At 39.5% G+C, this 12,655-nt stretch overlaps 1 protein-coding gene across 3 annotated transcripts in view; it reads right to left on the minus strand.

Moving 5' to 3' along the window:
• Nucleotides 1–2,415: 2,415 nt before the first annotated feature.
• map3k15 (mitogen-activated protein kinase kinase kinase 15) overlaps nt 2,416–12,655 on the minus strand; it is a 48,763-nt gene continuing 38,523 nt past the window's right edge. For 2 of the 3 annotated variants that reach the window (XM_021323449.2, XM_012876309.3), the window contains 3 exons: nt 11,543–11,649; nt 11,371–11,447; nt 2,416–7,244 (listed from right to left, as the gene is read on the minus strand). In XM_021323449.2, the coding sequence (XP_021179124.2) occupies nt 7,151–7,244; nt 11,371–11,447; nt 11,543–11,649 (278 nt within the window). In that variant the 3' untranslated portion in view covers nt 2,416–7,150. Of the gene's footprint in view, nt 7,245–11,370; nt 11,448–11,542; nt 11,650–12,655 lie in introns of those variants that run through there. The other variant, XR_002428986.2, reaches the window with a different exon arrangement.

The following is a 12,655-nucleotide window of genomic DNA, read 5'->3' on the forward strand; positions in this document are numbered from 1 at the left end:
TATTTTAGCTGAAAAATGTAATTTAAAGGGCCACTTCTTTTTATCCATTTTATAAATAACATCCACCAAAAAGTGCCCAAACCAAAAATTCCATTTATATGTTGATGATACTGCGATGTACTCTACAGCCCCACCACAATTCAGGCACTTACCCAGTTACAAACGTTTATGATTTAAATCTTCTGCTGAATGCAGAAAAACCCAGTCATGCTTTTCTCAACCACCAAGATGAAATCTCAAAACCTGCTCCCAATTGTCACTTTGCAGGGCTCTCACAGAGTTTGTGTCATGCTACAGTAACTAATTGATTAGTCTCTTTCTTTTACTCTGCATATTCAGCAGCTGGTTGAAGCTATTTTATTTGATTTTGAACAGCTGGTTGCTGCTACCTTCATGTCAGTTTTAGATTATGGAGATGTTCTGTGCATGCACGCTTAATTTCAGAGTCTTTGTATTCTGGATACTATGTATTGTGGAGTGTTGAGGTACATCACAAACTCAAGATCACAAACTCATCACTTTTTGTTGTATAAACATGTTGCTTGGTCTTGGACACCGCTATATCTGTCTGTAAATGTTTTTCCTTGATTTAGGGTTTCTATGTAGTTATTGCATATTTTTGAATTCATGGTTTTAAACAAAATTTAGTATGTTGGAATATGTTTGGTTGTTTGAACCTTGTTTGCTTTGCTGCTGTCTTGATCTTGAGATCTTGATCTCAGTGGAGCTCTTCTGGTGAATAAAGGTTGAATAAATAAGGCCTTTGTAACTGCTTTGTAAAGTTCTATAAAATAGCATAGTTATTCTAATCCAAAACAGTTCCCTGTTGGAGGGGAGATCCTGACTGCTGACGACTCATTGCATCCCAAGAAAATTTTTACTTTTAACTGCCTCTTTAAGTTTTCCATAAGCCCACTGGCATTATGAGTGAAACAAACTAAGATCTAATTGTTAAGAAAATGGTTAAAGTACAGCCATATTTGGGGAATATATATATACCAGAGAAAGCAGATCCAATATTTAAAAAGTGGGCATTAGAGGGGCTGTAAAGAAATTACAGCATGAATTTTTTTTAAAGTTTTTATAGCTTAGAAGCTTCATTAGAACAAGCAAAACCAATACACTAACACTCCACAGTGTAATACATTTTAAGTCTTAGAAAAGTTCAAAAACTGCCTTAAAACTGCAAGTAAAGTCAACTTTCAGATTTGCATTTTTCCAATTTAAGAGGAGCCATGACAATTTACAACCATCACCATAACCAAACTGTGGAAAACACACAAACTTAAGTTCTGTGTTAAGAGTTTATAAGACAAAATGCGTACATTGAACTAAAGGGGGCTGTCAGTTATTACAGTGCAAAATGGCATGTGTAGGCATAAACTGCTACAATATTACCACCTGATGAGAGCCTGCATCATTCCAGTTAAATTAAATAGGCACAATAACAATAATAACAACAAGTGCCCAAATTATCACGAAAAATAACTGCACCTTTTTGGAGAAAAACATGCATATCAAGTTGTAATGTTCTGAATAAATAACCTTCCCTTAGAGAGTGTTGTCCATGCATGTAAGGGGATTTATTTGAAAATGTACAGAAGTCCTTTAATGGATATATCAGATCTGATTTAATGGACGAGGGAGAAAATGCATCTATCTATCTATCTATCTATCTATCTATCTATCTATCTATCTATCTATCTATCTATATATATATATATATATATATATATATATATATATATATATATATATATATATAGCCTATCTATAGCCAATATATATATAAAGCCAAATGGGATGAAGAAAAACAAGGCAAGGTTTTTACTTTCTGAAGCCTCTTTTTTTCCCTCATTCATTGCTCATGTTAATACTGCTATGTCATGCGCAGAGGCCATGTACACTAAAAAGAAAATAGAAATGGTGATTTAAAATGTGTAAGGTTTTTTTTTCAAAGCAAAATATTTACAAACATATTGTTCTAAAAAAAATGTGGAAACAGTTATTAATAAATTTGACAGGACAACTAAGCAAATCAAAGATCGCCTGCAGACGAGATGAAAACAATTAGCACAATCAAATCCTCAAAACCGTCTATCTTTCCTACCGCAGTATGGAGGTCAGACAGTTGTAGAAACTGGTTGGAGCAGTAGGCAGTAAACGAGCTGATGGAAGGAATGCAGCTTCTGCTCAAACACGTAGGCACTCATACATAACTGCTGCTGCAGAAAAAAAAAAAACAGTTTGTTCCCAAGAGCTGACAGCTAGATGCCATCTGTCACCTGTTTTCAAATGGAGACGAAGCCTTTTATGTCTGGTTAAGACTTTTTTAAGGATTAAAAATTACAATTTAAAGCAGTTTTGCACCAAAAAGTGACAAGAAATATCATAAACGAGCCAAGAGCACCAACGTTTTGTCAACTTTAACACGTTTATTGCAGTTGCTAAGCAGATAAATAAAATATAACAGCAAAGATAAAATAAAATAAAAAACAGGAAAAAAAGACAGTTTTAGCAAATAAATTACACACATACAAACAGAAAGGCGACAATTAGCGGTTCAAATCTGACAACATGTTTTATGCAACCAAGATGGAGATGCGTGAACAACACCAGGCCTAGCGTCCCTCCAGTTTTTACCAATGCTTAAGCCTTTCTGGTTGGATGAAATCTGCATGTCGTTGCCTTGGACTTTAAACACCTGCAATGGCAATCTTAAATCTAATCAAAACTTTGGTTAAACCTGACTTTAAGGCTTCAGGTGACTTGTTGCATCCGGACTATGGTACCCAAATATCCAGTTATGAAAAGCACTTTGCTAGTCGTAGCGACCACTCAAAGTGCTTTACACTGGAGCCACATTTACCCAATCGCACTCACAAACAAACCCAACACAAATGTTGACATGCCTTACCCAGGGGCACATCGACATAACGGGAGGAGGCGGGAATCTAAACCACAACGTTTAATTTGCAAGGAACTACTTTTTCCATATATGTTGTTGCTCCATGAGTTGGCTGTTTGCCATTTGTTTACAGACGCTTGAGCTATGGCTATATAATCAAAGCATTCCTCAGCTAAATAGTGTTTGGACATGTCTGCATGGGTATTTTTTCTTTTTCCTCTGCAGTGGGAGATAGAAAAATGTGTTAATAGTTATCAACTTCCTGATAAAGAGAATGTGGAAGCAGTAAAGGTGTGATTGTGTCGATGCCAGGGTATTCAGACCTGAAAAAAATTTAGTTATTGAGTTATTTAGGAATGGTGAATGGACTGAATTTATGTTGCACTTCTCTTCCCAAAGGGCCATGTTCACCCAATCGCACTCATTAACAAATACACATTCATACACTGATAAACAGATCTGTAGGCAGCTTGAAGTTAAGTGCCTTGTCCAGAGGCACACTGACATGTCAAGCTGAAATGGAACCCACAGCCTTCCATTGGCAAGATGGCTACTTCACCCACTGAGCGGCAGCCCACTCCCGTCCCCCCAGGTATGGGTTCAGTTTGAAAACGTGCATCCATAGATTGTTTGGGGTTAAGTACAGCCACAGTGCGTGGCATGCTCAACAGAACAGTGGGGGACACGGACGTGTACAGATCAGCAGTCACTGTGAACAGGAACGACCTGACAGCCACTAATATCCAGTGTAAAAAAAAAAAAAAAAAACACCTGCAGTTTAAAGCCATTAAGACATACTTTCAAGACATACCGCAAATTGTTAATAGGCTACTTCCTCATTTGTAGGCCCTGTCACGTGTACTTCAAAAGTGAAATTGTCAGCTCCACCTTTTAAACTTTCAGACACTGAGATCAGGGCTTTATGATCGCCTTTAAAACATTGTTGTCCTTCACACACTTTGCAACTAAACTGGTGGTGTCCTGGGGAGTCATTGTCTTTTCTGAAGATGCATCTGTGCCAAAGCTTTTCTGTCATATCAAAGGTCTTGAGCTGTGGCTTCAGTATTTTCACATAATGCACTTTTCTTTCCTCGTTGCCATCTGTTCTGCGAGTTGCACCAGTTGTACCTGTGGCCAAAGCCGCACGAGGGAATGGTGAACTTCACAGAGGCTGAGCCACAAAACATCATGCTGCCACTCACGTACTTCACAATTGGGATGGTGTTCTCAAGTTTGCAAACCACACCCTTTTTCTTTGACATATAAAGATACTTCAATTTTATGGCTGTGCAAATTCTCATCAGTCTGGGTCGTTGCAACAGCAAAGGCTTAAATTGGAGACAACTGGTACATTTCAACACCTATCCAGGGGTCTTTGTCAATTTTGGCACCTATTACTTGAGAGATTTTAGTTTCATCAAACTAAAGGCTATGTGTCCAAAAAGTAAAGCGCTCATCCTCTAAGTACATTTTCAAACTGTAATATGTCTTTTTTTATGCTGGTTCTAGAGTAATGGCTTCTTCCTCCCTGAGCGGCATTTCAGCCCATTTAAGTATAGAACTCATATCCCGGTGATCGTATCACTGAACAGATAAACTTGGAGCCTTCAGGTATCTTGAAATTGTACCCATGGAGGAACCAGACTTGTGAAGGTTCATGGCTCGCTTCCTGATATCCTGCCAGATTTACTGCAGGTTTTTCAATAATGTCACACAAGGAAGCAGTGAGCACAGCCCTGATGAAACTCTTAAAACCAGGAAAGAAATGCCAAGTATTTGCATTTAGTGCTGGTGGACAAAATGAACAGAGGAGGCAAATGACTGGAATTAGTCACAATCTGTGCATTTATCTGGCTTTCATGTCATTTCATGTCAGGCATGCACAATCTCAAAACTTTCTATGGCAGCATTGTTGAAATGCACGAGCGAGACCTCCTGCAGCCCTCAGTTTCTACAGAGGTTGTTTAATGGGGTAATCCTAATGGGGTTAGGACAGAAATGTGAAGTGGTAGATCCCCAATAGAAGTGTCCTGCACTGATCCAGAGGGTTAGACAGGCTGTCTGTGAAGACCGAAGCGGATCATTGACCTGAATTAATTGATGAAAGCAGCCCAATAACTATAAGGCAGCATATAGGAAAGAAGGAACTCTTTTAAAGATCATGTCTCCTCTTGAGTAAAAATATTTTGTTTGGTATTTTGTGCAGACCACTGGAGCGTACATGCACACGTAGTGTACATGTCGTTGTTTGGATTACCTGGTACGCGTGTTTTGGAACAAAGCCACCTGAGTTTCCCAGGTAGCTGACACCATGGCACCAAACAGATGGGAGTTCATCAAAAAATCCCTGCACTTCAACAACAATGAAGTGAGACAAGGAGAAAATGTTGATCCACTCCACAAAATCCGACCACTGGTCACTCATCTTACCTCAAAGCTGCATACAATCACCATGGGTGAGAAGCTGGCTGTAGCTGAGCATATGGTCCCTTTCAACGGAAGAAATAGGCTCAAACAATACCTGCCAGCAAAACCAAAGAAATGGGGCTACAAGATGCTTGTCCTGGCTGGCTCTGATGGTGTCCTGCGCATACTTTTGAGATCAGGTATGCAACCCCCTGAACTGCCAGATGTAGGAGCATGTGGCAATGTTGTCCTCTGCCTGGCCCCGCCAATACCCAAGCAGCAGAACTACAAGGTGTTCTTTGACAACTGGTTCACAAGTGTCCCTCTTATACTCACACTTGCTCAGCAAGGAATTCACTGTACTGGTACTGTTCATAGCAACAGACTACCAGGTGTCAACTTGATGTGTGAGGCTGAGTTGAGGAGAGCTGGACGTGCATCTTTTGAATAGAAGACGGCCATGTTTGGAGAAACCACCTTGCATGCTGTGAAGTGGTACGATAACCATTCAGTCAGTCTTCTCAGTAATTACATTGGAGCACACCCAGTCCCTGGGGTTGATAGGTGGGATGGCAAGTCCTCTGTCCTGCTGTGGTGAGAGAGTACAATAAGAATATGGGTGGTGTGGACCTGCTGGCCTCTCTCATTGCACTTTACCGCAACAAAATCAGGTCGAAGAAGTGATACCATCGGCTGATGTTCCACTTTATCGACATGGCAATTGTGACTAACTGGCTGCTCTACAACAGAGACTGCAGCAGCAATGGGGGGCGAAAAGATGAAGCATTACGTGTTCAAGACGTATATCGCAGAAAGCTTGTGCAAAAGTGGCAAGAATCGGGAGCGTAAGAGAGGTCATCTTAGTTCCACAAGTGCTGGGGAGTATGAAGAAAAGAGGAGAAGAGGACCCACTGCACCCGTTCCGGTCCCTGATGTGCAGCTGGACACCACAGCCAACTGGATGGTCATGGATGAATAGAAAGGGAGATCCAAGGTACCAGGATGCAAAGGTACACCTAAAGCCAAGTGCCAAAAATGTGATGTTCACCTCAGTTTCACATCCACCAGCAACTGCTTGTTGGGGTTCCATACAGAATAATACAGACTGTGCTTTGTAGAAAAAGAGAAACCGATTCAAACAGTACCCCACAGGAACACACATTCATAAGCAAACACACACTGCATCTAATCTCTAGCCCACTGATCGATAAACCATTTGTGGCTGATGTTTGTAGAAATAAAACTTGAGGAAATTGTTGTTGTTGTTGAAATAAAACTTCTTTGAATGTATTTATGGCTTGTTTGTTCCTCATCCTACTTATACGATGATATAGAAAACCTTGGTGTTTTAGTACCCTCATAGCATGTTGTTGTCCTGAGGCAACAAACCAAAATCTGTTAGTGGGGGGCTGGGGAGGACACATTTTTTGATTGATATATTATAAGGGACGCCCAAGCTCCCAAAAACAATGGTGAAGCATTCTATTCCTCCTAAAATAAGAAAAAATCATGCCACAGAGGGCTAATGTTTGCAGGTCTAGCAAACAGTAGCTTTTCAAAGCTGATAAGAAAAATAAAGAGCGAACCTTTCAAAGCTCTCAAGCACAAACACATTGTGGCACAAAGAAACACTTAACAAATGAAAATACAAACAGTAGTGCCCGCACTAACGTGCTTTGGTCTGATCAGTAAGGACTCTGCATGGAATCAGTCAGCCAGGGGTGACAGCGTGAAAAGGCACAGTGGAGACAGGCAGGAAAACAGGAGACGGCCTCGCAGGGCTGGTAATGTGTCAATGTGCGCATTTTTCCTCAGAAGTTAGAGCCAAAGTGGTAGTTATACGTCCCCTTTGGAGTGTCCGTCACCCGTCAGCCTCTCCCGCTCTCGGTGCCGCTGAATGGCTCGCCAGATCCGGCAGAGGACTCCACCCCTGAGAAGAAATTAACCAGGTGTCAACATTTAAAAAGTAAACACATTTAAATTGGAGACTAAAAAACAAAAACCTTTTTTAGAAGTTTTTTTTTTACTCTGAGTTACAGTCCCTTGAAAGCCTATTTTCACATTTTGTCAAACTACTACGACCGTATTTTTTTGCATCATAAGGCGCACCGGATTATAAGGCTCATTATTAGTGGTGGGCTGAATTAATTACAAACATCACTGTAATAACTACTACAGAAGCTGCAGAGTATCATAAATGTGACAATGTCAACAAGTACCTCCGTGTATTTGGTACCAAGCTACTGCTAATAGCTAATAGCTGTGGTCATCGTGTGAACTGTTTTTTTGCTAAATTGAGCTTATTTTTTTATTAAGTTGTTCATAAATTCTGAGAGTTGCAGGTTTTTTTTGGGCTTGTTTCTGAATGTGAAGTCACTTATTTTGGCTCTAAAAAAAAGCCATAGTGTATCTGTTGCTTTATGTCTGTTGGTTGTGCTGTTCTTTTTGTGTCTCTTTCCAGGTGATGGAGCAGACAAAGAAGGTTTTATCATTCTCTCCCTTTTATCTCCTCTTTCTTTCACCTCTACTCTTTTTTCTTTTCTTTCACTTTTTGTTCTTCCTTTACTCTCCCATTGTCATGTCCATATAATTTGAAATTCTCCTTGCAGGAATCATAATAAAGCTATTTACAAGCATAAATCAAGTGGAGCACTATGGCGAAAGCTGTTTGCTCCACTTGTAAAAGCAAAATCTGTCGAGCTCTATCTGGCATTGAGATATCAATTCCTATTGCCATATTGCTAGACAGGACACTGGGAAAAAAATAAATAAAAATAAAATAAATAAATAAATAAATAAATAAAAAATAAAAAAAAGCCACACAAGTTATAAAGCGAGCCGTTCCACAGGTACGCTACAAACACCTTGAACTGGCCGGCAGAACCTGTCATCTCCGATTGGGTGCACCGCCAGCTATGTAGTTATAAAAGCAATGTTGTTGTTTTTTTATCGTGCAGTCGACTATAATATTTTCTTATTAAAGTGGGGGAAAAAGATTGTGTAATGTTCTCCAGCTGTTTTTGAAGAACTTCCGTTTGCAAAACAACCATATTTACCCCTTTTTAAAAACAAATATTCTCAATTCAACATTATTTACATAGCCCTTTAAAATTAAACTCAGTTGCCCTGAGTGCTTTATATAATCTAATACTAGTAATTCTATACAGGATAAAAAGTTAAAGCCAGCAAATACGCTAAAATGTACAATATAATGGAGATACACAAAAACAAACACTAAAAACGTCAAAACCTAACATTTCAAACTGTGTTAAAAGCCAAAAAGAAAATATGTGATTTAAGAGAACATTTAAAAACAGAAAGTGAGTTAACCTGCCTGATGTGTAAAGCTACTTCATTCCAGAGTTTTGGTGCAATGACAAATGTACAGTTACCTCTTTGTACTCTTTTTGTTTATGAAATGACTAATATAAACTGATCTGCCAACCTGATGGATGGATCGAGAGCGAGCGTTTAGACGAAGCAGGTCTGACAGATACTGGAAAGCAAGGCCATCAAGACATCGGAATTATAAGATTCACAGCCAAGGAATGAAAACACCCCCAATTATCATTAATCTGAGGGGAGTGGTGAAGATCATCGGGGCTCCTCTTCCCTCCATTAAGGACATTTCATCCCACCGCGGCATGTCTCGAGCCCGTAACATCGTCAGAGACCCTTCACACCCCCACCATGGACTGTTCTCCCTGCTGCCCTCTGGGAAGATGTTTCGCAGCATCTGCAGCAGCTTTTTCCTTTTTGCCATCAGACTGTTGAACTGTTGAACTCTAAAATGGACGCTGCATCACACATGCACAGAACTGAACTTTATGGCCATTTTGCATCATTATTTTGCACTGCCAACGTTGCTGAACTTTTATAATCGATTTAAATTTAAAAGTAAACAACTGAACGTTTACTGCATTTTTGCACCATTATTTTTGCACTGCCAACATTGAACTTTTCAAATTAATGCCTTTTTGGTTGAACATTCTTCTGCACACTTTTTTTTACATTCTTATCACTGCTGCACTTTATATTGTAATGTTATTCCATTTCAATTGCAATCTCATTACTTTGTCGTAAGCTGTAAGCAACAAAACGACAATAAAGCTTATCTAAGTCTAAATCTAATCTATGGGTTTATTTATCGATCTAGGCCTATAACCTCATTTACACCTAGCCTCCCTTTGGTCAGACATGTTCCCCTCAGCTGTGACACTAGAATCACACTCAGGGTTCACGCTGCGTTTTTACGCATAATCCAGCTGCTGACTATTCAGCTCCATGCACTTCTAGATGTACAGTTTATAAACTCTGTCATCACCTTTCACAGCAACAGGTTTATTGTCTCAGTCTCCACCCTGACCAGATATGATCTCCTCCATTGTGCAGAATGCTCTAGTGCTTAAATACGCAACTCGAAGGTTGAGTTTGAAGTTGTTCTCCGAGCACATGTTTTGTTTGTGGTCCAAGTGGACAGAATTACTTTCTGCTTCGCTGTTAACCCACTAATAGTCTTAAAGGCCGAAGCCTACAGGAAATAGTGCTTTTAGTTCTGTAATGTAATCCCAGATTCTGTGAGTATGGGCGCAGCTTTTAAAGCTCTGCGCCTCATTGGTTCCTACTGACAGTAGAAAAAAAACGCTTTTTGGGAGTGGATAGTCCGGTACCAGCATAATTTATTCTACCGTGTTGAGGCGGTGAGGTGGGCAGATTTTTTATTTTTTTCATTTTTCCATTGGTGCACTGGGCACGAGAATAAACAGTGGGAAAATATGCATAAATAAAGGTTGTAAAGGACTCCTTTAGAGGGAAGAGGAGGAATGAGGGGTCTGAGCTGACGCCCCCGTTGTTACAAGTCACTCAAAATGCCCCTTAAAAGTGCGCCCCTAAATTACCCAGCGGAGCACCGCTTGTTCAAAGTCATAAAGGTTGCAAAAAAAACAGCACGAAACACAACTACTAACTCTCTGTTGATTTTATCTGGGACATTTTGTATGGGGCGAAAAGACATGAAATGTGATGGGCTGGACGCTGATAACAGTCCCTTGCTCTGAGGGAAGGGACGACGGGAAGAAGAAGTAGGTAAGAGCGTTCTGAAACAATTCAGAATTTAAAAAAAAATAAAAATTATAAACAGATTGTGGTGCTTCAGACTGCATTATTGGATTTATTTTTTCATCCAATGTACAGCAATGACTGGTTCTGAACATAGGCTTCATAGCTGATAGCCTCTCTCCCCTCTTACTGCTTAAATTATTTTAGCAGTATGCAGTACCGGACCGGCTTACTTTCACCCCTGAATACTGCAAACTCTTTATACTTACTGGTTCCAGAAAAATTAGAGAACTTGAATCAATCAAAAAGTCAATGTCAAGCTTCAAATGAAACATGCAAAATCCACTTTTTTTGCCATTAAATATATTTTGTTGTGTACTTGAAGTGTTTAGGAGTGCAGAAAAGTGGAATGCAGTCCATCCAGATGCTGCGTAGATATTTCTATATTATTTTTAGGTCACATTTTTAAAGCCGTTCAGTTTTCTCTGTTTTCTACTAAGTTTTTGAACAATTACATCACAGTATTTGCTGCACAACTGCTAAACAAGGTCACAGACTTCCAGCATAACAGTATCGCAAATCTGCCATTTTTATTTCTCTGAGTGATTTTTTTTTTTTTAAGTACGAACTGAGGAATGCCGAAGCTACAAGTGGATAAGTCAAAACTGAACAGATTGAAAAATATGACCCAGCAGAATATAAAGATATCTACACAGCACCTGGGGAGGCCATATTCAACATCTATAACTAAAATACCTTAACAACAATCAAATAAATCATCACCTAGTCTATATGAGACTCCCGGATTCTTGCCTGCACTTTGGTCAACCAACAACCACTAACCAAAACTTGACACATATGTCCCTAACAATGAAAAATATCTAAACTGCTCACAGAAAAAAAGAAAAAATCTTTGTGATAAACTTCAAACAGCTGAATCTGCCATTTTAGTCATTTCCTTTGTGCTTTTTGGACAGAAAACAAAGACAACTGAATACCGTAGTCGAAGAGAGCGGAGGTCATCTTTGCTGACGTCACTCAGAATGTCGGTCAGCGTGTACTCCTCCATCACAAACTGTAACGCAGGAAATTAAACTCACTTAAAGTCAGACTGTACAATAACAGGTCAAGAGAAACATTCAGTTTCAAATGTTGCTACAGATGATCCACCTTTTCCACAGTGTCTGGGTCCGCTCCCTGCTCCTTCAGCCAATCAGTGAGCAGCTTGTCCGGCTCAGAGTCTGCTGGGACGTGAAGAATGGAGGGAAGAGAAATGTCTGGAACATGAAGCACATATGGTTGACTTTAACTATAGTCAAACATGTACATGAGCACAATACTTTATACTGGTATACTTCTAAAACTCTTTTCCACTGGCTCCATTTGGTCTGGCTCTACTTTACTCCTGTTGCTTTGCAAGCATTCAAATGTTTTCGTAATGCTCATGAAGTATGATTGGAGCGGCTGGAACGTAATGTGAACAGACCGCTGGTCACTGATTGGCCGAGGGACGAGGAGAAACGAGAAGATTTTCTCTAAGAAAGTGCAGGGCAAAACTTCAGCTGAAGAGACATCTACTTTATATAAAGGACCACCATCAACAGAGTGGTTCAAACTGAAATATAATTTCACTATATACAAACCATAAACCCCATCTCAACGAAAGAAAAGCAAAAAAAAAAAAAAAAAAAACACTTCAGCTTCCTGTACACAGACTCGCAAGCTGTATTTAACAACCTAAATCAGATTTGCGGATTCAGCAAGGCTTTCTCTCATTTAGTTTGATTCAAAAATTTGTCCGTGATAAGACAGAGTACATCTGCAGGCTGACACATCACCAGTCTGCCAATGAAACTTTGAATTAGCCGATAAAAAAACAAAAAAACGTGATACGATAATGCAGCATGAGCTGTTAGAAGATAAATTGACAGCATGCCGATCTTTATAGCATAGATGTATCTTTAGGGAAAGTACATATTTCTAGGTATCATAGTATTGGCAATTTTCTCAGCTTTAATATCAGACATATTTTATAAAATAAATCGGATAAGAATTAAGAGTGCTCTGTCAATTTGTTTGGACAGATATGTGCTCATTCCCATTAGAACACCATGGGGGGTGGATATTTCAGCCAGAGGGGGTTTCTTTATTACTTGTGTTTATAGTTGTTGATTTGATAACACAAATAAGTGACTTCATGGTCACAAGCCCAAATAAACCGCAACCCATGACTCCCGAAATGTACACACCAGTTTAGAAAAAGAAGAAAAAGAACCTAACAAG

Source organism: Fundulus heteroclitus, chromosome 21, assembly GCF_011125445.2.
Source record: "Fundulus heteroclitus isolate FHET01 chromosome 21, MU-UCD_Fhet_4.1, whole genome shotgun sequence".
Taxonomy (NCBI): domain Eukaryota; kingdom Metazoa; phylum Chordata; class Actinopteri; order Cyprinodontiformes; family Fundulidae; genus Fundulus; species Fundulus heteroclitus.